Source organism: Zychaea mexicana (assembly GCF_025766255.1).
Source record: "Zychaea mexicana strain RSA 1403 chromosome Unknown BDB00scaffold_63, whole genome shotgun sequence".
In the NCBI taxonomy this organism is placed as follows: Eukaryota; Fungi; Mucoromycota; class Mucoromycetes; order Mucorales; family Lichtheimiaceae; genus Zychaea; species Zychaea mexicana.
Window position 1 is genome coordinate 200,160 of NW_026516726.1, and position 26,603 is coordinate 226,762.

General features: G+C 43.2%; 11 protein-coding genes across 11 annotated transcripts; 2 read left to right on the forward strand and 9 right to left on the reverse strand.

Moving 5' to 3' along the window:
• Positions 1–57: 57 nt before the first annotated feature.
• On the reverse strand, positions 58–2,649 carry BDB00DRAFT_767768 (uncharacterized protein; the record flags this gene model as incomplete). Its single annotated transcript, XM_053119697.1, is given in 6 exon segments — positions 58–187; positions 285–910; positions 1,244–1,307; positions 1,321–1,554; positions 1,683–2,187; positions 2,271–2,649. The coding sequence occupies 6 exon segments, from the start codon at positions 2,647–2,649 to the stop codon at positions 58–60; spliced, it is 1,938 nt and encodes a 645-aa protein (XP_052977333.1).
• A 163-nt stretch (positions 2,650–2,812) lies between these two features.
• On the reverse strand, positions 2,813–3,737 carry BDB00DRAFT_789864 (uncharacterized protein; the record flags this gene model as incomplete). Its single annotated transcript, XM_053120909.1, has 2 exons — positions 2,813–2,952; positions 3,038–3,737. The coding sequence occupies 2 exons, from the start codon at positions 3,735–3,737 to the stop codon at positions 2,813–2,815; spliced, it is 840 nt and encodes a 279-aa protein (XP_052977334.1).
• A 200-nt stretch (positions 3,738–3,937) lies between these two features.
• BDB00DRAFT_519040 (Calcipressin-domain-containing protein) lies at positions 3,938–5,378 on the reverse strand. Its single transcript, XM_053117700.1, has 2 exons — positions 4,715–5,378; positions 3,938–4,635 (listed from the first exon to the last, which is right to left on the reverse strand). Exons 1-2 carry the CDS (start codon positions 5,210–5,212, stop codon positions 4,066–4,068), a joined length of 1,068 nt encoding a protein of 355 aa, XP_052977335.1. The 5' UTR covers positions 5,213–5,378; the 3' UTR covers positions 3,938–4,065.
• On the reverse strand, positions 5,205–8,150 carry BDB00DRAFT_767690 (ATP-dependent DNA ligase; the record flags this gene model as incomplete). The annotated part of the gene is made up of 11 exons (XM_053119692.1): positions 5,205–5,419; positions 5,500–5,538; positions 5,629–5,748; positions 5,829–5,943; positions 6,029–6,102; positions 6,191–6,485; positions 6,614–6,799; positions 6,908–6,967; positions 7,064–7,170; positions 7,253–7,431; positions 7,492–8,150. The coding sequence occupies 11 exons, from the start codon at positions 8,148–8,150 to the stop codon at positions 5,205–5,207; spliced, it is 2,049 nt and encodes a 682-aa protein (XP_052977336.1).
• Positions 8,151–9,002: 852 nt separating this feature from the next.
• BDB00DRAFT_835063 (60S ribosomal protein L2) lies at positions 9,003–9,932 on the reverse strand (the record flags this gene model as incomplete). Its single annotated transcript, XM_053124376.1, has 3 exons — positions 9,743–9,932; positions 9,622–9,644; positions 9,003–9,507 (listed from the first exon to the last, which is right to left on the reverse strand). Coding segments are annotated over exons 1-3 (708 nt in total), but the record flags the coding sequence as incomplete, so codon positions are not given.
• A 4,316-nt stretch (positions 9,933–14,248) lies between these two features.
• BDB00DRAFT_835074 (uncharacterized protein) lies at positions 14,249–14,663 on the reverse strand. Its single transcript, XM_053124377.1, has one exon. It carries the CDS (start codon positions 14,607–14,609, stop codon positions 14,271–14,273), a length of 339 nt encoding a protein of 112 aa, XP_052977338.1. The 5' UTR covers positions 14,610–14,663; the 3' UTR covers positions 14,249–14,270.
• Positions 14,664–16,374: 1,711 nt separating this feature from the next.
• BDB00DRAFT_835077 (O-methyltransferase-domain-containing protein) lies at positions 16,375–17,921 on the reverse strand. The gene is made up of 5 exons (XM_053124378.1): positions 17,371–17,921; positions 17,244–17,299; positions 17,068–17,157; positions 16,670–16,998; positions 16,375–16,592 (listed from the first exon to the last, which is right to left on the reverse strand). Exons 1-4 carry the CDS (start codon positions 17,838–17,840, stop codon positions 16,805–16,807), a joined length of 810 nt encoding a protein of 269 aa, XP_052977339.1. The 5' UTR covers positions 17,841–17,921; the 3' UTR covers positions 16,375–16,592; positions 16,670–16,804.
• Positions 17,922–18,003: 82 nt separating this feature from the next.
• BDB00DRAFT_874760 (uncharacterized protein) lies at positions 18,004–18,499 on the forward strand (the record flags this gene model as incomplete). Its single annotated transcript, XM_053127259.1, has 2 exons — positions 18,004–18,300; positions 18,380–18,499. 2 exons carry the CDS (start codon positions 18,004–18,006, stop codon positions 18,497–18,499), a joined length of 417 nt encoding a protein of 138 aa, XP_052977340.1.
• A 44-nt stretch (positions 18,500–18,543) lies between these two features.
• Positions 18,544–21,872, reverse strand: BDB00DRAFT_883962 (Phosphatidylinositolglycan class N-domain-containing protein; the record flags this gene model as incomplete). The annotated part of the gene is given in 10 exon segments (XM_053128283.1): positions 18,544–19,220; positions 19,279–19,380; positions 19,530–19,597; positions 19,608–19,795; positions 19,871–20,095; positions 20,180–20,499; positions 20,596–21,207; positions 21,306–21,470; positions 21,533–21,718; positions 21,782–21,872. 10 exon segments carry the CDS (start codon positions 21,870–21,872, stop codon positions 18,544–18,546), a joined length of 2,634 nt encoding a protein of 877 aa, XP_052977341.1.
• A 169-nt stretch (positions 21,873–22,041) lies between these two features.
• Positions 22,042–22,645, forward strand: BDB00DRAFT_519277 (uncharacterized protein). The gene is made up of 3 exons (XM_053117701.1): positions 22,042–22,188; positions 22,259–22,368; positions 22,447–22,645. The coding sequence occupies exons 1-3, from the start codon at positions 22,186–22,188 to the stop codon at positions 22,547–22,549; spliced, it is 216 nt and encodes a 71-aa protein (XP_052977342.1). The 5' UTR covers positions 22,042–22,185; the 3' UTR covers positions 22,550–22,645.
• Positions 22,612–25,912, reverse strand: BDB00DRAFT_835090 (fungal-specific transcription factor domain-containing protein). The gene is made up of 4 exons (XM_053124379.1): positions 25,678–25,912; positions 25,573–25,599; positions 25,494–25,500; positions 22,612–25,403 (listed from the first exon to the last, which is right to left on the reverse strand). The coding sequence occupies exons 1-4, from the start codon at positions 25,807–25,809 to the stop codon at positions 22,741–22,743; spliced, it is 2,829 nt and encodes a 942-aa protein (XP_052977343.1). The 5' UTR covers positions 25,810–25,912; the 3' UTR covers positions 22,612–22,740.
• Between the last annotated feature and the right edge of the window lie 691 nt (positions 25,913–26,603).

The window sequence follows — 26,603 nt, forward strand, 5'->3', positions numbered from 1 at the left end:
TAAAAGAGTACAGTGTGTTACCACAACAAAGCTTGCGAGACCTCAACCGGAAAAGGGTCAGCCCGTTACCTCAGCCATGGTGCCTAGTAGAACCGGGTGGCACGGATGCAGTCGCACAGCTTCATTTAGGAGTCCTTTTGCTTGTACAAATTGTTCCATTCCCTGGTATGCTGATGCTAACCCGTACCTATTTCAGCATGTTTCCCACGTTAGCTTTCCCTCGTTTTTGCATGGCCCCTCTCCTTCCCCCCCCCCAAATTATGCGCAACAATAGAAATAATTACCATCCAAGATAGGATCGCCTGTTTGCCATCTTGCAATTGGCAAAGTGCAGTTTGGCACCCAAGCAATTGCCCTTCTCCCACTCTTCGTAGCCCAGCAAGGCATGGCCATACGACCGGGAAGGATCATACTCGACCGCCTTTTGGAACCACTTGGAAGCCTCGTTGCCTCCTTTGGCACACTTGCTCCAATTACCAGCCGCAATAAAAGCTTCATAGCGATGAGATCGATTTTGCTTCATCTTGTACGCCAGCAAATTCAGCTCCAGCTCATTCTCCAGATACCACAAGCAGGTCGAATAGATAGGCACGCCATCACAGAACCACGGCGCTAGCCAAAATGCCCGTCGGAAAAATACGCGTGCACTTTGGTAATCCCCCGCGTCATAATAGGCTTTGCCAAGGATGCACAGTACTCGTGCGGTGTCATATTGCGCATCATCCAACTCTTGCAAGACCAAGGCTGCTTCTCGGCATCGATAGAAGGAGTGGTATATGTAGCCGTTAGCAAGGACGCGCAATACCCCGATCGTTCGGTTCATGGCTTCGAGAATAATGGCACCATGGCTGCTGTTATTGTTGCCAATAGCTTGTGTATCATCATCTGTTGCTGTTGTCAATCCAAAATACTGGCACAGCTTCTCTGACTATAAACGTTGCTATTGTATTAGCGCGAACTCTACCAATCTTAATGAACCTACTAAAGAAACCATCCCACCTCTGACAACACTCGTTGGGATGCCGCTTCTCCTGCTTTCCGCTATAAAGAAATGTATGTTATTATCCCTTCTTTCCAACCTCCAAGGTCTTCTTAAAGCCGTCAAATGAACTAAATCCAGATGGAAAAGATGATCACTTGAGTTTCGTCGTTACCTTGCGGTTGGCTGCTCTTCCTCTTCCGCTTTTACCCGATGGTTTTCTATGGGAATATTCATCCAGATTGAGTTCCAAGCTCTCCCAACTGAACGACCCTTCTTCTTTTTCTTTTTTCTTTTCTTACGTTGTTGTTTCACGACGATCATGCTGCTGACCTTGTAACCTTAAAGTAGCGCCCAAAGTGTCTAATTCATGTTTTTGTGGGGTATCGTCGTCATCGGTGGTGGCTAAACCCGCTTCCGCTCCAGGCATTAGATCAACATGTAAATGCTGTGGTTTCTCCGCTGGCGGCTTTTTGTGTAGACCATGCTTGTTCTTGTATGCTTCTTCTGCTTTCATTTTATCGATATCTTGTTTCACCATGTCCATCTCCATGTCTTTTCTTTTTTCTATATGACTCCTACAATAGTATGTTCAGAGTATACGCTCACGAGATCAGTAAATGCATATAAACCTAGAGCGCAAAATAATAGCTAACAAAAGGAAAGCCCAAATGAATGCGTATGTGGTACAGAAAATGCCTACCGCTGTGGCTCGATATCGGTTATGTCACTGTCTTTCAGTTTATGCGAAAAGAATACGAGGAATCGCAGCTGATCTAACGATACGTCTTGATAATCATGACGGAGAGATGGCATATACGGTTCGCATTCTGATCTTATTGATGGCTGTGGATCCTTGAATGTGATGCCAACAATAGATGTTGAAGGTGGTCGAGGTAATTGTTGCTGTGCTGCTGGTGTTGTTGTGAATGGTTGTGAGCGTTTCTTCTCGAGATGGACTGTGTCGGCAGAGAAGTCTTTAAAGATATCGTTTGGTAGAGCAGCTGTCGCTTTAAAGTCGATCACATCCGGTGCGATATCACATAATGCGGTATAAGCTGATAACTTGAATGGATTGTCAGCGAGACTATCCCAGAGCTTGTGTGCTGCTCCTTGGATATTTTCCAGTTTGGCATAGAGTTCACCCAGTAGATTGCCCATGGATCCTCTACTTGGCATATGGCTTCGTGTCATTACGCTTGCCAAGTCTAATAAAGTTTCGAGTTATACTATTATCAGATTTTAGGGTATGGTTAACTCTCTACCCATATAGCACTATACTGATAGTTACCGTCACCCCAATAATGTACGTCAGAAAAGTCGCGTTTATGCATATCCAGGGCGGTCGTTAAAGCCTTGACACCTTCACGCCAAAACGCCTGTCGCGGTTCCATGGATTCTCCTGCTTGTTCTTGATTCCCCAGTTCAAGACAGCTTTTTGCAAATAGATTTCGGCATGGTATTGAATTTGCCGTTTTGAGCACAGAATAGCTGCCGTTGTAATCGCTCAATAGAAACAAGCATTTCGCGTAAAGAAATTTGTATTCGTCGTTGGTCTTGTCGAGTGCATGCAATCGTTCTGCTAGTAACAAGGCATTTTTGTAATCGAAATCGTCAATGTCCTTGTTGACCAAGGCCATGAGAACCCATGCCTCGACTGGATTCTCCATGTGTAAAGCGTATATGAGTGTAAGCAGTAGATCGCAGGTGTAAAAAAAAGAGAGACTTGCAAGTACTTTATTTCAAAAGCCGGAGAACAATAAAATTGCCATCACCGCTTTCTTTAAAACTGTCACGGATATTATGAATAGATATAAAGGTATGTGAATAATATTATAAAGTGTATCTGCCAAACAGGACTTTATCGCAGTATGCGCTGAACTCGCACGAATTTGCGTCTTGGGGCTCTTCGACCGTGTCTTCCTCTGAAGCCACGACACCGTTGAACGTGTTATAAATCGGCAAATGCGGTTCTGGATAAGAGTAGTGTGGGAGTGTCAAAAAAAAAAAAAACCAAGATCACTAGCAGCAAATGTACAAACAACAGTCGTGTCTTACCGTTACTGCTTTCACTCCGATGCTGCGTCTTTTCACAACTGCCAGAGCCGTGGCCTTGCTCAACAAGTGCGCAGATATTCATGGTACTCTCGTTGGGAAAATCTGCAGGCGGAATGATGGCTGCTTTCCCTCCTTTGAATGCTGCTCCAGTGGCGCCGTCAGCAGGAGTGCGATTTCGACGAAACACCTTCTTGATCCATCCCAGTTCGGTAGCCCGTTCGAACAGCGCAACCTTGGGCGAGAGCTTGCTTTCGTCCGTGCTACGTGCTACTGTTTGGCGCAGCACAGGCTCACTGGCACTCGATGGAACACGCTCTTGTTTATGCTGTTGTTTGTCGTGGTGAGGATGCTCAGTGTCGTCGTGGTGCTGCTTTTCAGCTTCATCGATTTCTTGCTGTCTGTGATGGTGGTGACCCGATATCATTGCCGAAGTAGACTTTTCAAGGCGTAAGAGCTTGGAAGCGACTGCTGTCATGGCAGTATCCGCTCCAGCACGACGATGGAGCATCATAAGCTGCTTTCGTTGCTTGGTGCACCATGTCGTCAAGGCTGTGCTCTTGAAACTGGCGTTGCCTTGCCAGCGGCTCGTAGTAGTGGATGAGGCCTCGTTCGTGCCATTGTCGTCGTTCTTTGGCGACGCTGCAGCTTCTTTATCACCGGGTGGAGGAAGCAATCGTTTTGCAAGTGACGGCATCATCATCTTGACGTCGTGCAGATTATTTTTGTAGAGAGAGAGAGAAAATGAGCGAAACGCAAGAAAACAATTAAACATGCCTTGTTCTTATATGATGGCATAGGTAAAATATATTCAGAATCCTGATAGTTTGTTATCTCGTCCAGTGCTCAATCTCCGAGTTCTAGGTTTTTTTAAGTTGTGTTTGAAACAAGAGAGTGTATTATGTGGGCTGGGGGCAATGGAGGTGGAGAGAAATAGAGTGGGGGCATATGGAAGCGCGGCGGAAATACGTAAGATGCAAAGAGAAAAAAAAAGTTTTTTGGATAAGCAAACAACGGGCAGTGACCGCGTGCTATGTTCGCACAGGTGGTCGTGCCGTAGGTATTGCTTTAGCCTTTGGAAATTCGGGCGGAATACGACGACGACTACGCGTTGTTCTGTCTTTTGGCGAGTCTTCTTGCACCTTCTGCTGCTGATGCTCCCCATTGCCATCCCAGTCCTCCACGGTGATAGAGGGCACGTGTTCCGATTCTGGATGGTCCTCACTGCTAGCCACTATTTTCAACACGGCCCGTTTTGCTGCATTGCTTGATCGAACAGAGTCTGGTGAGGAGACGTTGCTGCTACTGCTTTGCTTCTGCTGCTTCTGTTGCTGAGTAGTATCGCTATTGTCGTCACGGGTCTCATCGTCACTTGGCATTGGGCTTTCCAAGCGGAAATTTTCTAGGTCGTCCAAGTCGTCGTCTGACATTTCCGCTACTGCATGTGTCATATCGGATGCCAGTACGGCTGTGTTAGGCGGTGACTCCATGGTCTGCTCCCAGTCTTCGAAAGGCGAACCAGGAGGTGAGATCAAAAAGTTCTTTTCGCTTTTAGGCACTTGGAGTGTGAACAGCGTTGGATCAGGATTGATTGGATTATGCTGAAACGGCGTATGTCAAGTTAGCAGCTATCCTCTTTGCACTTGCAGAAAGTGCACACTATAATGTATCTTCTCTTACCTGTCCATAGTAAAGCCGTACTTCCATCCCTGGTCGATCCTGAGTAGCTTGCACTTCTTCGCCAATGCTGACATCTGTCACCTCAATTTTACCCGAATCAGTAATGAGTTCTCGCCACGACATGTGTACTTTGTCCAGCACGCCTCTTGCTTTGATAGCACACGCTGTTTCCTCGTATATGATCATCAATCGTCCAAATCCTTTCATGGCGACAAATGCATAGAGGATGCCAAAGTCCTCGAACTTTGCGCGAACATGCTCGAGTGCTATTGGATAAGTGAAAAACACCGATGGGACATTGGGCATCAGCAGTGTATTGGTTGCTATAGAGTTTGCTTGCATACTATTGCTGTTGTATGTATTGTTGCTGTATGTATTGTTGTGAGGAGGATGTGGTTGGGTAAAGATAAAGAAAGAAACTATGCTACACTCGCTTTTTCTTAACGACCGGAATAGAAATAAACTCCCTCGTCGTTTCAAAAAAAAATTACTATTCATGCTCCTCCTCCTGTTCGTGCTGCTGCTGCTGCTGCAAGTTCTTTTGACTCGAATACATTGTTGCTAGAGTGTCACTGGTGGTCGCGTCGTATATGGTCTTGTCATCGCGAGTACGAAGATATCGCGGAAATCGCAATGACAATCCTTTGCTCTCGTCCACACGAGTGATAGCAGCTTTATGCAGCGGACTGATCGTAATATCAGCGCCTAAATTAGGCAAGAACAAAAGGTAGTTGTGTTTAGTGCCGGGATTGGCTGGGTTTCCTGTTCATATATTCCATGTTTACCCTTGATTTCCCAGACTTCAGTGGCATCGAACCAAACTACTTGCTATGAAATTAGCATAATTGTACAGAATACAAATGGCTAGTTGGCTTGAATATTGAAAGAGGCAGCTGGGCTACTATTTGCATTACCATCTGGCTGATGATTTGTTACGTAATCATGTCGTGGATGATCCAAAACCCGCTGCACTTCTGCGTCTTCATCATTTGAATAGAACAGTTTCATTTCTCTATAGAACTTGTCCGTAAATCCTATGTATCATCAACCCCTGCATGTTAGAAGAGATCTTACAATATACACAAATATTATTACCCATAGGGTTTTATCTCACCTGACATGCATTTACAAACGCTTTCAAAGGTATCGTTGTCTGGATTATAACACGCCAATAGAATTGGAGAGTACCAGCCTGCTTTACGTCCATTACCATACCAAGCTCCTATAGGCTTTTTTTTCAATTTCAGTATCGTATTATAAAACATCGGTTAAGACGTGGCCATTGTATCCCCACCAGTAGAACCTTGCGCTTACCACCAGATCAAGGGAATCTCCAGTGCCTTCTAAATAGTCCTTTTTGATTTTAAGCCAGCTTTCCATGCGCTTATCTATCATACATATTTGAAACATAAGATTAAATGTAAAATATCGGGGTTACGGTAGCTGCAACACCATGAAAGATCTATCGAGTCATACCTGGTTCATAAGTTGCTAATGGATCTTGGTTTCTTGCACCGTTTGTTACAATCGTCGGATGATCAAGTACTTTGACCATGATACCTTCACAACCTTGGTTCACACCCTGTTCAAAGAAACCTTGTAATCTCTCCTGCTCTTCTGGATCCGTTCCCGACGCTTCCATTGAGGTCACGAAATCAAACTTGTTCTCAACTGGTGCAAAATGTTCCTTGAGTAATGCTCGTCGTTCTCGAAACGATAGTCGAAGAAGGGATGTATCGTTGAGATACATTAAATCAAAGGCCAATACACACTTGTATATCATTAGAAAAGCAATGACCATTGCATATCTCATCTCCTCCACTTCCCTCTTTACCCAAGTATTTATATAGCACACATATACACTATCTTGCTCCTCTTTTATGTGTTAAAATGGCTTACAACATTAATCTTGATCTTGTCGACAGTGACATTTTTTCGTTCTCTATTGCTGAGCACTTGGAACGGCAGGATCTTGCCTTGCTCATTGATCGCCACTATTTCTGCGTCCATAATGAAAGACGTGGTATGTTCTCTTTTCATTTGGTGTAAATAACCAACTATATCTGGATATTTGTCGGTCATATCCTATATACATAAAGAAACATAGGAATGTACTAAGATCTAAGCATCTTTACATAGTTCTCTCTATCCATCATGTTATTATATAAGAAAACTCCTAGTTAAAGCACATACCTCAAGATGTCGGCTAAAAATACTTGCTTTTCCTGAAGAATCCATGTGAATTTGAGCACGCTATGTGCATATGTGGCAGTGTTAATTAACATAAATAATGAAAACTCTTTTAAATAAAATAGCATTAAATAAATTGCTCTAGTGGCTATACAATACCTGTCCGTCATATTTGAATTCGCATACAAAATCACGAGACTGGAGTTTGGTAAACACGTTGGTCATACTCCGTGTGATTTGCCCAAGCATTGGACGAAGTGGTACACCTGGGGTAAGTAGTGGTAGATGTTGAATTCATTAATACAAGATAACAAGGATGTGTGATGGAAGTTTGAATGTAACACATACCAACTGTCAGTCCACAGCGTTCAAATATACGACCAATATCACCACATTGTAAAACCCAAGGGAGAATTACATCCCAGTTTGGACACTGTGCATAGCATTCCTTCAAAAGTGCTTCGGCTCGCTTCATCTTTCGCATCAAATCCTCCTTCGAATCTGTAGGTTGGCGGATCAAGGTCTCGCTCTTGTTTTCGCGTGATAGACCATTCTCTTCTTGTTGATGGTCTCTTGGTTGTAGTGACGATGGGTGTGCTGACGATGGTGTGAGCGACAATACACAGGCCTTGGCGAAGGCAACCAAGACAGTTGTTCCAACAGCCCCAATCCGTAAGTTGCCTACGCATGTTCTGACGATATAACGCGCTTCGTTATCTTTGGCAGCTAACAGCAGTCGCTGGACATGTTTGCATTTCTCATTGACAGTGCCCTTTCCCTCTACCGAGGCAACGGTATGGAGCGTTTTAAAGACGCCAGTAATGGACAGTGGTTTGGGCTGAACAATAGTGCGCACCGATGTTTTAACTGCGTATGCAACATCCCCCCAATCACCATGATCCTTGTATAGTTGATGTAATTTTTGTCGCGTCGCACCAGACACGGCCGTGAGGGATTTGGTGAGCACAAGCGGGCCAATACCAAGCTCGATGCCTTTATATGATGCGCCAATCGTGTTGGAGCATAACCACAGTGTCGGAAGAATATCAGATGGCGTGTGTATTATCAGGACGCGTAGCATATTGCATAGAATATTGACAGTGATTATACGAGAGCTAGTATCTGCAATAATGGCAAACGCTTGTGCAAGAAAACTGTAGGGAGCAGCCAAACTGTTGCCTGCCTTTGTGTTTTTTGGCCAATCCAACACAGGGTATGTAGATGGATCAAAGACTAAAGGATCCATAGTTAAAGGCTGCGCTGGTAGCTCTGCGATTGTAGTAGATCCGAATCGTTGTATCGTTATCGTTGATATCGGCTCTTTTTCTGAAGATGCTTTCGCTGCTGCGGTAGCAGCGGCAGTGTCAGTATCAGCTGATGATAGTTGAGTTTCTGTGGCTATTGGTGCTTCCCCTTCTAGTTTTTTGAGGATATCTTGGCTACTTTGCTCTGGCAACGTGTTCTGTAAGGGCAGCGCAGACGTGGTCGACCTTAGCGCTTCAGTCACTGTAGTAGCACTACCACCACTGCTAATTTCTGTTGCTGAAGCTGTTGGTTTTGCTGTCTGATCATGTTGGTAAATGGGGTGAAAAGGATCCAAGGGATTTCCGTAAGCTTCTTGCTCCAACAAGTGCTGACGCTTTCGTTGATTTTCAAAAAATGATTTGATGCCCGTGGGTCGTCCATTTCGATTCGCTTTTCGTTTTGGCATTAGAATACTCAAGAGTGAAACAATAAAGCGTAAACCGAGAAAGTGCGCAGGCAACAAATTCCCCGAGCATACGTGTAGTAGTAGCACCCACTCACACTAAATACCCATATCCGCCTGTTGATACTCCACGATCCCACGCGACATGTCAAACGCTGTGTGCTACCACAGCAACAAAAGGAAACTTTTTCTTTTAAAACAAAGAAAGAAAAATGCAGAAAATATACATTTATTGATAAATTTACTGGTCCTTGACCTTCTTGGTACCACGGAGAAGACCAGTGCGGCGGGCAGCAATAAGACCGACCTGTTGTCACAATCATAAACAGGGTCATGATTAGCATCGACTACAACTCGTTTTTATGCATTCACCCAGAAACACGTGATAAAATACATTACCTTTTGACCAGCGGGGGCGGCACGGGAGATGGTGGAAGCCTTACCAATGTGCTGATGGTTACCACCACCGTGAGGATGGTCCACGGGGTTCATGGCAACACCACGAGTACGGGGCCAGTTGTTGCGCTTGGCCTTAGCACGGAAGTAGGCACGACCAGCCTTCAAGAGGGGCTTGTCGATACGACCACCACCAGCAACGACACCAATAGCGGCACGCGAGGTCGAGGGGACGATCTTCTTGGAGCCAGAGGGCATACGGAGACGGGTCTTGCCGTCGTCGCCGTGACCGATAATGGTGACATAGTTACCGGAGGCACGGGCAAGAGCACCACGGTCACCAGCCTTTTCTTCGACGTTGCAGATAACGGTACCTTCGGGCATGGAGCCCAAGGGCAAGACGTTACCAACGTTCAACGAAGCCTTCTTACCACAGTACACGAACTGGCCGGTGTACATGCCTTCGGTGGCAATGAAAGTCTCGGTGCGAAGCTTGTACCTATTATCAACGGTAGCAAAAGCGAAAGGTTAGGCACTTGTTTATCATCGATGTCGTTTGGGGGGAATTCGTGAAATAATAAATGCGTATCGTTATTGCTGGAAAAAAACATACTTGTAGGGATCGCGGAAGACAACCTATAATTTATATGATAAAAGTAAACAAATATAGTGATGAATAACAAGATTTATCTAGTGACAAACGTTTTAGCCTATTCTCATTTCATTCTTGTTACCTTGGCAAGGGGAGCACCACGTCCGGGATCGTGAACAATTTCCTTGACAAGACCACGGATGTAGCCGTGACGTTCAGAGTAATCCTGGACACGGAATTGAGCAGCGCCCTTGCGACCGACAGTGTGGGCCTTGAAGACGCTTCCGGCACCTTTTCTTTGAGCACGAATGACACGACCCATTTTTAACTATGCTGTAATGGAAAATGTTGGCAATAGAAAAAAAAATAACCCAACGTCAATTGTCGATTCTTCCATCAATCCATCCATCTCTATCCCATTCGATCCATCCACCCCGTATTCATCGTTCGTTCATCCGTTCGTTCATCCACCAATCTGCCATCGTCGCTTTCCCTTTGCCTACGCCATCCATAGCTTACACCCTTATACACTACTTACAAGGTGGAAAGAGGAGGATCAGTGTGATCCTTGTAGTGCCACCAATAAGAATTCACGCCGCTGAGGTTGAAACAATAGCCCCGCTATAACCAGTAACTAGGTAGATCCACCTGCCCGTTGTTATATCCAACATCACCTCAATCGAACCTCTCCTCTATTGACTCCAACTAATATGATAAAGCATTCAATAACTTCTTATAAACGCTCAACATAACTTTTTGGAATAGAGTGCAACGCTTTTTAGCGCCTAAAAAAACAATGCTAGAATACAATTACTTAAATTTATGCTATTATGTTATAATGTGTGATTAAAGGTTATCATTACAACTGTGTTGTATAGCATATTATCTTCCGAGAATGCACCCTGTCTGTGGTTAACAAGAAGAAGACGTTACTTTTTTTTCACTCACTTTATTGTATCACGTGAGATGCATATAAAGCACATAGTTATATTTGCTGTTACCTCAGAGTGTACAGGTATACGAATAGCTGGTTAAAAGACTTAATACACAGACCTAGTTTCCGTGCTTCGATCTTTTACTGCTCAGACACCCATTATCATTACAATCAACTTCTCAAATGTTTCTCTTCTCCTTATCTGGTATAGCTGGTACGAAACCAGATTGAATAAAGGAAAGACATTTCGACAATTTGACTTTTCCACCTTATTCAAACGCATCTCCTTATCTTTTCTTTCTCATTTTGCAAACATCAACAGGCGTTCTCTTCAACATTATTCACAAAAAGAATACTAGCTTTCTTGACTAACGGATGATACTCTTATTATACTCACGTGTGGATAAAACAGTTGCATTACATGAAAAGCAACCATGTTCAAATAGGTTCTGTCCATTCGTCTTTTTATTCCACACATTTGCTTGGTGCTTCTTTTCTTCTTTGAACATTTCTGCATTTGCCCTTTGCTAATTGAGGCACACTTCTACTGGTGGCATGCAACTATAAACAGTTAGCACACCATTCATCGTGTCTAACTCCGACTCAACTCTGGTTTTGCTGTTAGTTTCCTCTACATATCAAGTTTGTTTTTGATTACATAAATCATAACAATATCTATGGTTATCTTTTCGTTCTGCTCGTACTGATGTCAAATCATGCTCTGATGAACTACTGTAAGTTTCACTGCATTATCAGGGCGCAACTACATAAAGTTTCTGCTTTGGTTAATTCTGAGTCATTATAATATGAAAATTCGACGTTTGCATGAATGTAAGATTAAACTATAAGAGTGTAATAAAGGAAGATGATTTCATTCAAATGCTTGGTTAGACGAAGCGTTTAGCCATAACAACGTCGCCTGGGTCTTCAAGAAACTCCTCCAGATGAGCTAGAAGTATACATTTTAATTTCGAGTTCTTCCTTTTCTCGATAAGACCGGATGTTTACCTCTTCTTCGAAGCTGTACAGTATATAATGCGTTTCGTGGTGATCCAAAATGCCACAAATGCGGCTTAGTAGGCAGTATTTGCGCTCGACATGATGTCCCACAGAAAACTACTAGTATCTCCAAACTGGGGAGAAGTAAGCTATATGAACATGCAGTTGTGTTATAGTATACAGCATAAAGCGAGTCAAATTACGTAGTATCATTACATGCATTATATTTCCAAAGGGCGGTCCTCCGAGATATACAAGAAATTGAAAGATCTACGCTCGAAATCACTAGAGAGGTTAGTGCGCAACAAAGACTCTGAATCTCTTAAATCAGGTTTGATACCTCGCTTTAAAAAGCATTAAAAGATGTAACCAGATCCGAGCGCGAACTGGGAATAACTCGACAATAGATGGATCAGAACACCACCCAAATTCATTGGTATTTAAAAACGGCAGAGAGAAAGGGCTCGTGACATTGGCAAATCTAAATTGAAGACATAGCTCATTGGCCAGATATGTTAAAAGATGGGCCGCATCGCTCTAGCAAAGCTTGGTAATACGCAAAAATCTCAATTGGATGAGTGCTGATAATCTAATATAGGGGATACAACGAGTTCCCAAATGCTCAAGTTGGTTAATAACGCAATAACTAGAGCAAAAACGATTCTAAAGCATTATAACGAAGCATGTAGATTACTATCATAAATGCTTCTTTTTAAGACGTGAAATACTGTATGGCGGTATCAAGTCATTACTGTAGATGAAGGACATTCTGGTCTCCAAATGGCACCGATATTGATTCTTGCGCTCTTCGCCAGAGTATATAAATTAGAAGCGTGCGTTCAATGATCTCAGACTGTTAGAGGTAATACTTTATCTATTTAAGTTTTAATATATAAATGGTAACGAGAATATCTTGTATGATTAATTGCAGCAAGAGCAGGAGCAACGTGAAACGCATGCACATCTTCGCAGATGTCAACGGTTTACAGTATTCATGTAGTGGAAAACGAGCTCCGCGGAGAAGGACGCAAAACAATAGTTCAAAAAGGTACACGGTCAATCATAGCATCAACCGCAACCGCAACCAGTAGACCATGGCGAACAAAAGCAGTATTCAGAAGAGCAGCTGCTACAGCCGGATGAGGATCAAATAGCTTCAAAGAAAACATTAAACTGAAAAGCGAAGGTTGCATCAGACCACCCGGAGCACCAGCGTCAAGGAAGAAGCACCGCCAATGAGACTATCAATGACGAGGAGAGCTTTGATGACGGACAAGTAGCAGTAGACCGTCTCAAGGACTCGATGATACATCTCCGGGAAATTACATGGGCATAACACGTGTGGAGAACGGGAAAAAAGAACATTAAGCTCCTGCAACAAGAGCTCAGAATCTAAGAAAACTTAATGATTCGTGGAGTAATATTACATGCGAATGTACGTCTTGGCACCTTACATTTTACAAATTTTTATAGTCTCTCATACCTTCCTTACGCTGTCGTATACATCATTTTCAAATGCTTGCTAATTATTTTTATCTTAGATCTTTATATGTCTTAGTATTTACTACGACGCATGCCAATTCCAATACACTTTACGCTACTGACTATGGACTTTATATTATATGTACAGTAGCACTCCACTCTTGTTTTCGAACGTGCATATCTTCATGCAAAACACACAATCTATATGAATAAAGTATGGTGTTTTATGGTGGGGCTATAGAAACATTATTCACTTTTCAATACAGTATATATGAAGAGTTTCCATGGTCCTTTGACGGTGCTGTTGTCGCTTAAACGCTGTATTTTTATGCTGCTACTGCTTCTGCACTAGCATAAAAGACTTGTCGCATACACAGTTACAGTAACAAGTTCAGCTCAATATATTGACACTTCACATTCTAAGAATCTCATTTATAATGAGTGATAATAGTACAGAGAGTAAAATATATGCAGATTTATTGTTCTGAAAGCATATATCAGTCTTTATGAAATAAACCAAGGAGCGGCAAACATGACCAATGATACTCTTGAATTTGATGTAAATAGCTTTAAAAGCCTAGATAAACAAAGATCGCCTGTCAGTTTTTGCATTTAAATGTTCGTCTTAACCTCGTGTATCCGCGATCCTCACGTACCTTTTGTATGTACTGCATATTGCTTTTGCGATTTGGGAAAATAGCATCCAGTATTGTAAATCACACTGTATATGTGTCGGTGATTACATCTGTTCATTGATTTTGGATCGTAAAGCCGCACTGTATATGCGTCGGCAGCTCCATCCTTTTTTCTTTCTATTTGTTGCTTCCCCTACAAGATCGAAACAAACATAGCGTTAGAAAATCAGTCAACTAGATCTTAAATGCCGTTCAGATAATTCAGAGAATAACTTACCATTTATAATGTATGTTGAAGGTATGTGATAATGCAATGCATAAGTGATTGATGTCAAAGAGATCTCCTTGGTTCATGGTTGCTGCTCCTTCAATTTCCCAGTTATATGGTATAAATTAGTTTTATACTTTGCTCGTTGGTTTTTTAGTGTGTTCCTCTTGCTCCGATTGATCCAAATGTTCAACCCAAGCCAACGATGGGATCCGTGGTTGCGTTTTCGGTGAGTGACACCACGAGATCACCGACCCAGACGATATAAACTCGTTGCCTTCACCAGAATAGCACATGCATGCTACACCGGGCCTGTGGGCCACCATACGCCCACCCATGGCCTGCAAGGCCATCATCGGCGCCCCAGCAGATGATACTCCAACGCACATGGCAAAGTGTTGCGATGGTAAAACATCGGCACTGACATCCATGCTGCATGCATTCCAGCGCATGTCCTGTGTGGTAAGTGCATGAGAGTGGAGAAATTGGCGGTGTCATTTGTGCTGTGTCGTACAGGAAAACGTGAGGAGTGCGAGGAGAACAATGCGACTTGGATCCTCCCTCCCTCAGTGGAAGGCAGAATCTGGCGTGGTGAATGGACTTGAAATGCAACAGCATTGCAATGAAGATCGTCGGGAAACAGAAGCACCAACAGAGACGCCAACCTCGAGAACCGGATACATCTATGCATGACTAGAATGGCTTGAACAACATTCTAGTCAGAAACCCCATCCCTTATAACGATCTCTTTTTCCAAGTTGCAGCTAGGAAAAAACAGTCGTTATAAGGGATGCATCAAGAGCATTTATCGTTAGTGATTTCTGAATGTTACACTGATAATAGCACAGACCCACGCGTTTTCTCTTTATACGTCACTGAATAAAAAAGCCTGTACATACCATCATTGTCGTCAAAGAACTGCCTTGCATATCTCTGCTGTGATTCTGATTCTGAGTGGCAGTCGGAACAATGTTTGCAGAAGCCTCACTACACTTTGTGTTCTTACGCGCGTTTTAAAGGTGCGGACGCGTGTGACTTCCAGGAGATTGGCAGACTTTCGCCGTTTATGTCCAAGCGTTTTAGTACTCTGGCGGTGCATTTGTATCGTCTTAAAGACGACCGACCAAGAAGAACAGTGATCGCACTCTTCAGTCTTATCTTCGTATAAATGACGTTGTGTGCTTGTACAGATCATGCAACTGTCTGTAAGGTTGACCTGCTGCCCACGTATCGACGCAAACTTAATCAATGAACGGATACCTTGTGGAGAGAAAACTTCAAATCGGCGTAAAGAAGGAAAAATACTCTGTGAGTTAGAATCCAATTTATTGTTACATGACTGCCATCTGCGATATCGGTATATTATGTACTAATAGTGTATACTGTTATTTTTTGTGTAGGAGGAAGCGATATACATTTGGTTGTTAGAATCGACCCTTTTCGTCTTAAGCCATCTCGTTGATCTGGTGCAACAAGCGCCCAGACATATATTTGTTTTTAGCGGGTGCGTGGTCACGCTATGTACCTGTTGGTAGGCTCATTGTCTGGTTTTATAAGCTGAAATTATCCGAGTGGGACGTATCAATGACGATAATGTTATAGCCGGTCGTCATGTCAACTATCATATCCGCTCGTGCTGGGAGTTTAGCTTAACATCTTATTATTGATGCCTTAGGCTATGTAATAATGTAGTTGGACAAACTTCGAAACAATCACTCGGATACGGTCGACTCATTATTCTATTGAGTCGATAGGATATAAACCTCGTTTAAGAAAGAGAGATGTTTTGTTTACTTTCCATAACAACGACAATGTATGCGTCGTTCGTTTGAGAAGCGTAATGTCGACCACAATCTGTGTTTTTGATTTTACACTATTATGTACGAATGCTCATCGTATGTGTTCTTCTGCATAAAGTAAGAATAGCTACGCTTTTAGTTAAAGTGTAAAAATGGTATACTGTAAAGAAAAAGTTATTTCTTGCATAATGTAAGTCAACGAAAACCTCAAGTGTGCTTGCTACTTTATCATGGTATCATATGTAGTATTTCGTTGAAACAAACGGTTAATGTAATCCACAGCTCCGCAGGCGATGAGAAAATATTGTTGGCACGTTTCAAGAAGAAAATACAAAAGAAAACAATAAGCAAGCTAATGTAGATACTTGTGGGACCCATTTTCCAATGCATTCATAGTACTATCATACCCTCATCAATTTGAAGCCGTATGGGGATTCTTCCTGAGTATACATAGCCACCCCAATTCTATTTAACCTGGAAACGGCGGGTCGGAAGTTCTCTGATGCTATACAGTATACGAACAGCGGTTACGTATAGAAGTACGGCGTCCGGCAACAGCAGAGCTATAAATACGGCTTGTTGACGATGTTCCAGTTTCTTTTGGGAGCACTTCGTTTTCATTCACCTCCAGGACTTACCAGTAGTCCTGGCCTGTAAGTTTTTTATTAGTTAACAATAAAAAGAAGTTAATTGATACCTAGAAAGCTACGGGGTAACCAAATAAGTGCTGGAGGGGAGGCAATACGTTTCGTTGATACATTTATGCACTTTTTCACGATCGCCTATCATCAATAAACTGATCGTTGAATAAAAGGGCGAGCGGTTCCCTTATTTGAAAAGCTAGCAGATAGATGACTGAGTGGGCCCACTCATATCTATCAATGATATTTTTAATAACACGATCCCAGCGTTTGTTCATTATATAATTGTATATAGTACACATTTGGCTTACTCTCAGACTGATATTGTATCTTCTTTCCATCAAAAACCGTGACAAGATCGTAAAACACATTTTCGCTTCGAGGTACATTAGGAAAAGATATATAATAATGGAAATATATACTGAAAGGTAACAAGTACACAATTTCTAAACTTTCGTTTTGCTGATAATAGATACGCCGTCGAACAGCGGCAATACGACTACTTGTACCCGTGAATCTTGCAAAACATGCTTGTTGAAATCATGAGCATATTTTGCTATTTTCCGAACATTTTTTGATGCCTCAACAGGGTTATCATCTTCATATCCGGCAATGCGATGTACTTGTCCAAAAAATAAAACTGATGAAAAAGTAAGGGAGAGGTTATTCTATAATTTCAGGTTTGTGTTTTCTGTTTTCTGCTACCAACCATTGTCTGCAATAATTAATCCTCGATCCGACAAGAGATCATTGTCAATAATGAAATCGTAATATGGGATATATCCCTTCTTATCGGCATCTAATATTAAATGACATTCTCCATTTTAGCAAAACGTCGCAAGAGAGCAAAGCGATTGTAGTACTTATCAGCAATCAGAGTATTACCTATAAAAACCATATCATATTGTGGCCGTGGTTCTTCTTTTGCTATAGCAATTAAGCTGGAAAGTTGTGCGGTGGAGAGATCCATGAGAATCATGTACACAGGTCTATAGACATTCAATTTGGATACCTTTCCATTGCTTTCCCCAGGCGCATATCGACACGGTCTTCTAAATTTAACTGGTGGATATATCGCTTTGCAACTTCTTGAGGCTTTGGATCCCTTTCGAGAGTGACTAACTTATCGCTAGGCTTTAACGCGGATGCCATGGCCAGAGTAGAAGAGCCGGTAAACGTGCCGATTTCCAAGATACGCTGCGCACCGAAAAGCTTCACCAACTGATGCAACAGACTACCTTGCGTCTCTGGCACCATCATATGAGCATTACCAAACTGGCTTAGTGTTTCTTGCGCCAAATCATTCAATGCAGCCTTAACAGTGGGTGGGAGCGACGTGCTCATATCCGCAGTGTATTTCTCCTCGTGAAGACGCAAACGGTTGTCACTGTTGCTTACTGAATTCTCGAGTAAATTGGTGGAATGAAATCGTTTGAGGATTAACGGTTTAGAAATTCTCGGTGACCGTAGTAATTTGTCCATCTTTATATATAGGAATTGTTGGCATCAACTCTTTTTGACATGACAAGCTCGTTGCTTGTAGGCGGCCGACAGGAAAAAATACTATAAAAAGCCACTCCGCACCAGCTTTCCAAGATAACTGTTAACTATATACCCTTAATTGCCCCTCACAAGAATATAAAAGATGGAAGACAAGGTCTACCAAGAATCGAACAGTGCACTGGACACTTTAAGTAGTGTTTGGGAAGCAACACTTGATTTATTACGCGTTATCACAGAAGCATCAAGCAATTCGATGCGATCAGAACCCAACTTGATGCAACTACAAAAACACCGCAAGAGTTTAGACGCGCTATTGGACCAACTCAAGACGCAATCAACCTGGCTACAAGAGAACAAAGACAAAGCAAATCGAACAGAAGCAGTGGAGTCGAATCCGGGACTTGACCAAGCATTACAGGAACAACGCGAACTACGCCAGGTAAACAGCTTGCTTAAGTATAGCATGCGTTTTCATCAATCGGATTACTGAATATCCGACTGTTGATTTTCATTATTAGGAATCGATTCAACTCTCAGATCAGCTCAAACAATTGTTAAGTCAATCATATGCGCTTCAGTTTCAAATGGATATGCTTCTTGCTTCCTGTCACGATCATCCTCTTGTAAATAATCATTAATCAATACAGTTTTAATACTATATGTAAATGTATTGTGTAAATGTCTATGTTTGTTTTTCCTTGATCAAACGGGGTACGATGAGATGGCCAACCAACAGCCGAGAAAGCAGGAATAAGATAATAGAGAAAATAATAAACAGCTCAGCAATACAAAAGTGGCTGATGCTCGTACCAATCTCCAGCCAGCTTCCGTAATCCGATACAAAGTAGAAAAAGTTGATGGTCTGGACATCTGTCACGGTCATCACCGCTAAGAACAGGCTGAACGGCTGTAGGTCAAGGCTTGTGCTCAACACACCAAGAACCGCTGATACAACAAAGAATGGTACCAGAATTTTGACAATCAAAAGCGCGCCCATCAGAAAGGGGTTAAATATCGTCACGAAGCGATACACGCTCTCTAACGAGAAACTGCTCAAGGACGCCACATTACCCGTGCCAAAGAAAGCAACGTTGATAAAGAACAGAAAATAAAGAGATGCTCGTACGTCGCCCACCATCAACGAGCGTATGATAGATACGCGACTTCCACGGTATATCTCGCGTTCCACTTCTAACCAAAGTAGGACCGTAGTGCAGAAGCAAACATAAAACAGCATTTCGTAAGAGATACTGAGCAGGATGATCAAAGGCCCAAATGCCAAGCAGATAGTCAGTAATCTCGCCAGATAGTCGTCGTCAGGGTTTCCACGGTAAACAAATGGCAAGAGTGTCGAAAAACCTACAGAATATAAACCATGAGCACAATGCTAACTCAAACATACATTATATTCCCTTACCAACTATAGCCCAGCTCAATATTTGATTAACAAATGGTAGACCGTTCTTTTGTTGTATGCTTTGCGACGTGGAGTATACCAGAGCAATGCTGAGCAACATGGCTAGAAGCTAAAGTGATAATTATTAATGTACGTCATGAAGATACAAATCAACAAATATTTTACCTGAACTATCATCAGCACATTAAGGCGACGGCTGATCCGAGATCCGGATAAGAGGGACCACATGACAGCTGCGCCTATAAATACACCTGCTATGCCGCCCAACACACTGCTCAGCATTAATACCCTTTTGAGATACACTTTGCGCTCGTAGTGTCTAAACTTACACAAGATTGATATCCTCTCCTTTTTCGACGGGCAGCAGAGTAAAAACGCTTGTGCAAAGACAAGCGCCTATCCAGGAGACCAATAATGCACGATGCTCATTACGCACGCGTTTCGAGGAGACTATTGGCCATGCCGACAAAAGAAGAAAACAGGCAGAAAGCACTTCGCGTCTGAAGAAACTATAAACCTTTTTTTTCGTTTGATTAATATACGTGCGGCTAAAGAATTAACAACATCAGTACCCTTCTCTTTTTCTCCTTACCAATGCTTCCATTATCAAGATAAATGCAGTAACTCCCAGAATGAACACAGCCCAACCATTGCGCGACACCAGCTGCAGACCGGCAACAAGAGTATTCCGATGGCGAAGAATTTGGTTCCAGAAGTATACAGGGAAAAGGCTGTACGCGTAGTACATGGGCGGCATATTCTGGATCCAGATCATACTGGTCAATCCACCAAATACAGACACTGAGAGCGCATCAATCTGTCAAGCATAAAAGGCGTTAGTATATGCAGCACAGCAGAACTAAGAGATACTAAAGAAAAGAGGAGTGACGACAATGCTTACCAACCAGACGCCTGATTTGGACAAAGGTTTCTCGGCTGGACGTGCTAACACATAAAACTTGATCACAAAGACGAGGCAATACACGCACCATCCCACATAACCTGCAGTTATGATTCCGCGTAAAAAGAGCCAGTCGTACGTTTGGAAATATCGCAAGCCATGCAGGGAAAGCTGGATAAGTTCTTGAGACAAGATTTCCGCTCTGGTATATTCTCCAGCTTTAATACGATTGCGGATATCTTGAACAAATGTATCCGGGCTGTTTAATCCAGAAAGAGGTGGGAAAGGCCGGAAAAACAACTCGTCACGCTCTTTTTCATCTGTACCAGGCCCAGAGATAGATGACAGAAAGAGTGTATACTAGCATTAAGTAGTCGTGCTTATCAAGATGTTAAAGGCATATTGTTCTTGCTTACCATGCTTGACTTGGTACTGAGCCAGAATTTCTCGTGCATTTGCAAAAACAGCTTCCGCTCGGAATCTCTCGTCCTCTTTCAAATAGCTAACCGGCAGTTCTCCAACATTGTTTACAGGAAGATCCGTTCCAATGAGCGTGGACATAAGCGGTGCAATATCAGCCTGAAGCACATCATCGCGCTGCCACTCACTCAAGTCCGATCCGGCCGAGAAGTCGTCATGGCCCAACCCCGTTTTTCTCGGTCCTCTAATACCGGCGCCCCAAGCAACCAACGGTGTGCGTGTGCAATCTGGGTGTCCGTCACCATGACCACCCCTGTTGTTCATACCGTGATCCGCTGTAAAAATATAGCTCGTCCGGCCATCATATCCATAAAAGTCTTCCATGATCCGAGTCATCTCAGCAATGCCCTTGTCGACCAGTTCGATGTTGTTGTGATATTCTTCTGAATGTGGTCGGAAGCCATGCCCGTTCGTGTCCAAGCCGAGCAAATGCAGGAAAAAAACGATTTTATCTTGTCGTAGCTTTCTGTTGAGCTCCGGATCATCTTTAGCGCGTGCAAACAGATCCTTGACATGGTCAAAGACCCACGTATCCAGATGGGAAGCCTCTAATTCCACGTGTAAGAGCGACAGGATGGATGAAACTCTCCCTCTCTCTTCTTTCCATCACCACTACTACGAACGTGACCCAGATAGCAATACAAACCTCCTGAGAAATCTTCAAATTCGGGTGGATACATAAATGTCTCCACAGATTCAGGATCGGTGGCACCAAGCTGAAACATCGGAAGGATATCCGGTGAGCCGAACGACCATGTATGACGCGATTGATTAAACACAGAATCAAAATTGACAGGATTCATCGTCCAACCTAATCAGCAACTGGGTGTTAAAAAAAAGCACACACACACACACACAGTTCCTATTCCATACCTGTTGTTACAGCGCTGACATCCTCGTAAAAGCCGGCAATAATTGCCACGTGGCCAGGGCGAGACTCAGTAGGCACACGCGTATGCGACACTCCCCAAGTGCCCTCCTCCTTCATGATCCGACGTAAAAACTTGGCTCGGTCCTGTCCTTGACGTTCAATAACTTTGTCAGCTCGAAGACCGTCGGCTATATTATAAACACAAGCGCACTTTATATTTCAGCCATGCGGATCTGTGATTGTTGTTGAACTATTTGTATGGTATGCTAATAGTAATAACTTGCCAACAAACAGAACGAGTCGATCGGCCGGTGGTGGCAAAGAATTCTTTTGTGGGGTCATGCCATGGACAAGTGGTGATTTAAAGTAGATGTCGAATATGCTGAATAAGTATATAACATGGAAGATTATGCCAATGAACAGCAGTAATCCCGTTCCTGTAAGCATTTTCGCGTTGTCATCCACTGTCAAGCAAAAGTGTATAGGTACGCTACTGACTTTTGTGTGTCCCTCCTTTTTTGGTTTTTTCCAGCGCAATACTGGTTGGTGTAACCGTTAATTTTAGTATCTGTTGATTGTTGATTGGCTCCTGCAACGTGTTTCAACCGCCTTCCGCGCTCACACCAAAATCTCAAACTCAAGCAACGCCTGATAAATGGTATGAAAGTGAATGTGCCTTTGTCACAATAACATGAACCAGTATTACTGAAAAACAATGTGCAATCTAGTCCGCCATCTTCAATTTCCAATCGTTACTCTTAGCGATATTACTGTTGATATGTACTTGCACTTATGTGCGTGCCCAAGCACCATCGTTGATCGATCGTAATAAGACTGGGTAAGTCTTCTTTGAGAAAGTTGGGTTATGGATACATTAATACACATAGATACTGAGACAAACATATTTTTCGTGTAGTCCCTTGGGTTTGTTTTGGAAAGCGGCTCGGATAGGGGAACGGTTAAGCCCATATGTATCATTAGCCTGTATCATTATGGGAATCAGCATTCTTACGCCATGAAGACTTTTTCTTCTCACAATGCAATAAAAAGCAAAGGAAAGCTGCCAAAAGTGACAAAAGCATTTTATGATGGATTATAGCAAGTAAGAAGAGTAACAAGAAAATAATAAGAGGAAGGAGTAAGATGTACAAGATAACTCTAAGTATAAATTATATACAAAAGAAAAGAAGAGAAAGAGAGAAAAGAATACTTATTGTGGGGGAGGAGGGGTTGATCTCGTATCTTGATTAGAGCCAGCGACAATAACATGGCCCTGGTGAGTAAGGATGACAGGCCGTACAAATGGGTTCGCACGGGACTCGACACCAGGAAAGTGTTGACGAATAACGTCTGTATGATGCTGGTGTGCCGATGCATAAACGCCCAAACCGATATTCATGTACGTCGATTGGTATGGCGTAGAGTGTGAATGAGATGTGGAGGACGCAACGGACGGAGGAGATGTCGGTGGTTCACGCTCTTGCTGCTGCGGTTCGCGTGATACTCGTGTCGAGTTCGACTGTTCATCTTGTTGCGACCACATGGAATATACCAATGGATCATTTTCAGCTGCTACGGTTGCTGCTGCTGCCGCGGCTGCCGCCGCATTGTTCCATGATGTATGTTTGTTGCCTATTACGCCAGTGGTATCATCCTGACCATCATTCTTGCCGAAACGCATCTGCGCGACTAGTTCGTCAATGTCTGTGGTAGTAGCAGTGTCGTTGTTCATTTTCATCGGATCCTTATGATGTTCATCCATGAAGCTAGCAAACACTGATTTCTCTTTGCTGTTGCTGGCGTTATTGTTATTCCCATTATTGTTGCTACTGTTGTTGTACAGTATCGAATCCACGCTCGCATCAGTTGTTTTAGACCAATTCTCGTCAACAGATAGAAGGTTTAACGGATATGGTACCCTGTGCTGCTGTTGTTGACTATGTTGATTCAAACCCTGTTGCTGTGGCTGCGGCTGTGGCTGAGCTTGTTGGTGTGCATTTTGGTTTTGCGAGCGCCAGGTGGCTGTATTGGGATCGAACATCATGTTTGTTGATAGCTGGTTAGTAAGATTTCCGACATTCTGTGCGTTGTGACCATGATGGGATGAAGGCATAGATAATGTTGCCTTGCTTTGTCTTGCCACAGCTAGAGATGCTGAAGCGTTCGCATGTGCTGCAGCTGCCGATAATGTGTGCGCCGAGAAGGCAGCTGTAGCCCGGTTCATGACGAACTGCTGCGATTGTGTTGGGCTTGAAGGATGCTCAAATTGATGCTCTTGCTCTTGCTGTTGCTGTTGCTGGCATTGATCCTGCTGCTTTTTGATTTCTGTGTCTGTATCCGCTGCCGCCATTGTGGCTTTCAGAGTGGTGGTAAATTCAGGTACGCCTGGTATTGTCCGAAGGTGGTACAATGTTCGCAGTGACCGTAACGATCGCTGAAACATGAAACGCGAGTGCCGTGCAAAGTTTAAATTTTCGCTAGAGCAGTTCAGCAAATGTACCCGTGTAGCTGCCATGAGCGCATTGGATACAAAGGAATACGACAGGATGAAGTTGGTCTGTTCTGCCAACGAGCACGCAAGCTGGGTGATATTCGTGGCAATAGTGGAGCATCGGTGTAATATCGTTTTACCAGTGATGGCCGAGTAAGGACGTAGGACGCCGAGTTCAATGAGGTTGTAAAACAGATGCAAATGAGCAATCATGGCATTCGGAGGTGGCTGTGTCGCAACGGCGTTGGCTTGCGTAGGAAATGGTGTCCATTGCAAATGCGCTGGCAACGACCGCAGCCACATCAACAATCCACTATCAAAGCTGTATGCAAGCTGTTCTTGTTCGTATGATCGTACTATGGCTCTGGCTGAATGAACCGAATCTGTCTGGAATGCATGCTCGCATATTTGGAATAGCTTGATTAGCGTAACGAAATACTCCAGTACTTCGTGCTCTCCAATATCGTCTCCAGGTTGCAGCAACGGCAGGTCGAGATCAATGTCTTTGCTTTGAATTCCCCACGGCCAGCCAGCGCAAACATTTTGCATCTTATCCAGGCAATAGCATGACCAAAATATCCGTTTGTGAAGTTCCACATCTTCTCTATTTAGGCGTTGATTCAATATGTATCGCTTATGCAGTCCCAAGTCGAAGCACATACGAAAGGCAATGCTGCTGTATGCCTGTGAACGACTCTGCGTTGCATTGTATCCATTGTTGCTTAAATCCGTCGGCTGCTCGTAAAGCGAAAGTAAACAGAGCGCGACGATGGTGCTTAGACGCGGCAGATCCAAGTGGTCGTCAACAAGTGCGACTGCGTGCGAATAATAGACGTTTGCTTGAGATCGGTCGTCATCCGCAAAAAGTGCTGCATGCGCGTAGATGGCATATAGCAAGAGGTGCGTGCAAAGAGATCCGCGGCGTTCCAAATGCTCGCAAAGTGTTCGTTTCGGTATAATCGGGAAGGTAGCGTAACGATATCGGAAAAAAAGTGTGATGAGATGTTGCTGTATCACCATGTTGTTGCCCGAGTTCCCCGTGCGATCTAAAGACGTGCTGTCGACAGGTGGTACTTTGGCATAGAGTAAATGCTCATCGATGGCCCAGCGTCGCTCACATCCTTCTGCTGGCCAGGAGGCACTTAGCTCGTCTAGTAAGCCTAACGTCCCCTGATGCTTCTCTCGGTTTCCGTTTGATGCATTCTGACTCATTCCTTTTCGCTGGCGGTGTTCGCGCGGACTATCGAAGGCAGTGCTGTCTGTTACTGGCTGAACGGTATCCATACTACCGGGTATTGTTTGCGAAGGTGACGATCCCATATATTCATCTTCTTCCATACCCGATGGGCCGTCTTTAGAGAACGAACATGGACGCTGACGAGCTGAAAGAAAAAAAAAGAGTGTCAATATAAGAGTGACGTTCTTGTACCTTTTCTTCTGTCAATTGTTCTCCAATTCGATGCTATAGCTACCTCTACACTAAATGCAAACAATCATTAGGTTTCACTTCATTGTTGTATACTTTTCTTTTTTTTTGGTATTTCAACTTACTTGCATGCAGGGCTGTAGTCCATCGCACTACATGACAAAAAAACTTCATCAGCAAACTATATGAACTAGACTCAGTTAAAGTTGGATCGCTCAATCTCTTTTTACCTTGATTTTCTTGACACGGCAAGTATAACAAGCTCTATTGACCTTTAATCGTTTCTGTCGAGGCATTTTAAGCGCTTGTGAAGAGTTTTTGGAATCATCCGCGTTGTTTGACGACTCATTGTGCGAAGACATCCCTCCCAACTGTGGCAACAGCAGTGACCCTGAAAAAGAACGTCCAAGCCGCGGAAGCGCTCCCACAAAAATACCATAAAGCTTGTGTCCCGCGGGTGCAAAGCCCGCCATTTTCAAGCTGGTGAGCTTTAGGAAACATGGATAATGCTATGTTCCTTTTTTGCTGGTACAGCGTAATAATATGTCGAATGACATCGTTCTCATCTTTATAGAGTGCAATTTACCTAATCCACAAAAAGGAGCTGTACCGTCTCTCGCTATCGAAAGGGAAAACCGCTGCACTATTTAGAAGATGATGCACGACGACTTGTATCGAACGATCAATGTACGGGTTTCTAAAGTTCCGTGATAAGGCAATCCGACGAGTTTTTACTATGATATTGATATGTTTATCAAAATAAAATGGGCGCATGAAGGTTCTGTAGTTAACGCATACGTAGTTGACCAACATGTTTTCACGTATATTACATCTATGATAGTGTTTTCGGGTGATATGAAGATTCGCCACTATCTCATATTTATTTAAAGACGATCAACAGCTTATTAACCGCCCTACTTCGCGCAGTGTACGCAAACAAGATTTGAGGCAAGGCGAACAGGATGTTAGCAGGTTCACTTTTAGTGGCGCTTGTTTTGATTTTCGAGTTTTGAAAAGTCAAATTATATCATATACAACTAATTTTTTTGGGCGTGTCTGTTTAGATAGTTCCATACAGATAAAAATGTACAATTGTATTTAGCTCACTATGGTGATGTGTTAGAAAAGAGGTTTGTAATACATAATTAAAATTAAA

Coding starts and splice junctions, on each gene's coding strand:
- BDB00DRAFT_519277 (XM_053117701.1), top strand. Junction 22,369..22,446: donor ATCGATCGTAATAAGACTGG/GTAAGTCTTCTT, acceptor TTTTTCGTGTAG/TCCCTTGGGTTTGTTTTGGA.
- BDB00DRAFT_835074 (XM_053124377.1), bottom strand. CDS start 14,609: ATGCATAGATGTATCCGGTTCTCGAGGTTGGCGTCTCTGTTGGTGCTT.
- BDB00DRAFT_835090 (XM_053124379.1), bottom strand. CDS start 25,809: ATGTCTTCGCACAATGAGTCGTCAAACAACGCGGATGATTCCAAAAAC. Junction 25,600..25,677: donor GCCGTGTCAAGAAAATCAAG/GTAAAAAGAGAT, acceptor TTTGTCATGTAG/TGCGATGGACTACAGCCCTG.
- BDB00DRAFT_835077 (XM_053124378.1), bottom strand. CDS start 17,840: ATGGACAAATTACTACGGTCACCGAGAATTTCTAAACCGTTAATCCTC. Junction 17,300..17,370: donor CTGGGGAAAGCAATGGAAAG/GTATCCAAATTG, acceptor ACAACTTTCCAG/CTTAATTGCTATAGCAAAAG. Junction 16,999..17,067: donor ATTAATTATTGCAGACAATG/GTTGGTAGCAGA, acceptor CTTTTTCATCAG/TTTTATTTTTTGGACAAGTA.
- BDB00DRAFT_519040 (XM_053117700.1), bottom strand. CDS start 5,212: ATGAATAGTAATTTTTTTTTGAAACGACGAGGGAGTTTATTTCTATTC. Junction 4,636..4,714: donor TACGGCTTTACTATGGACAG/GTAAGAGAAGAT, acceptor ACGCCGTTTCAG/CATAATCCAATCAATCCTGA.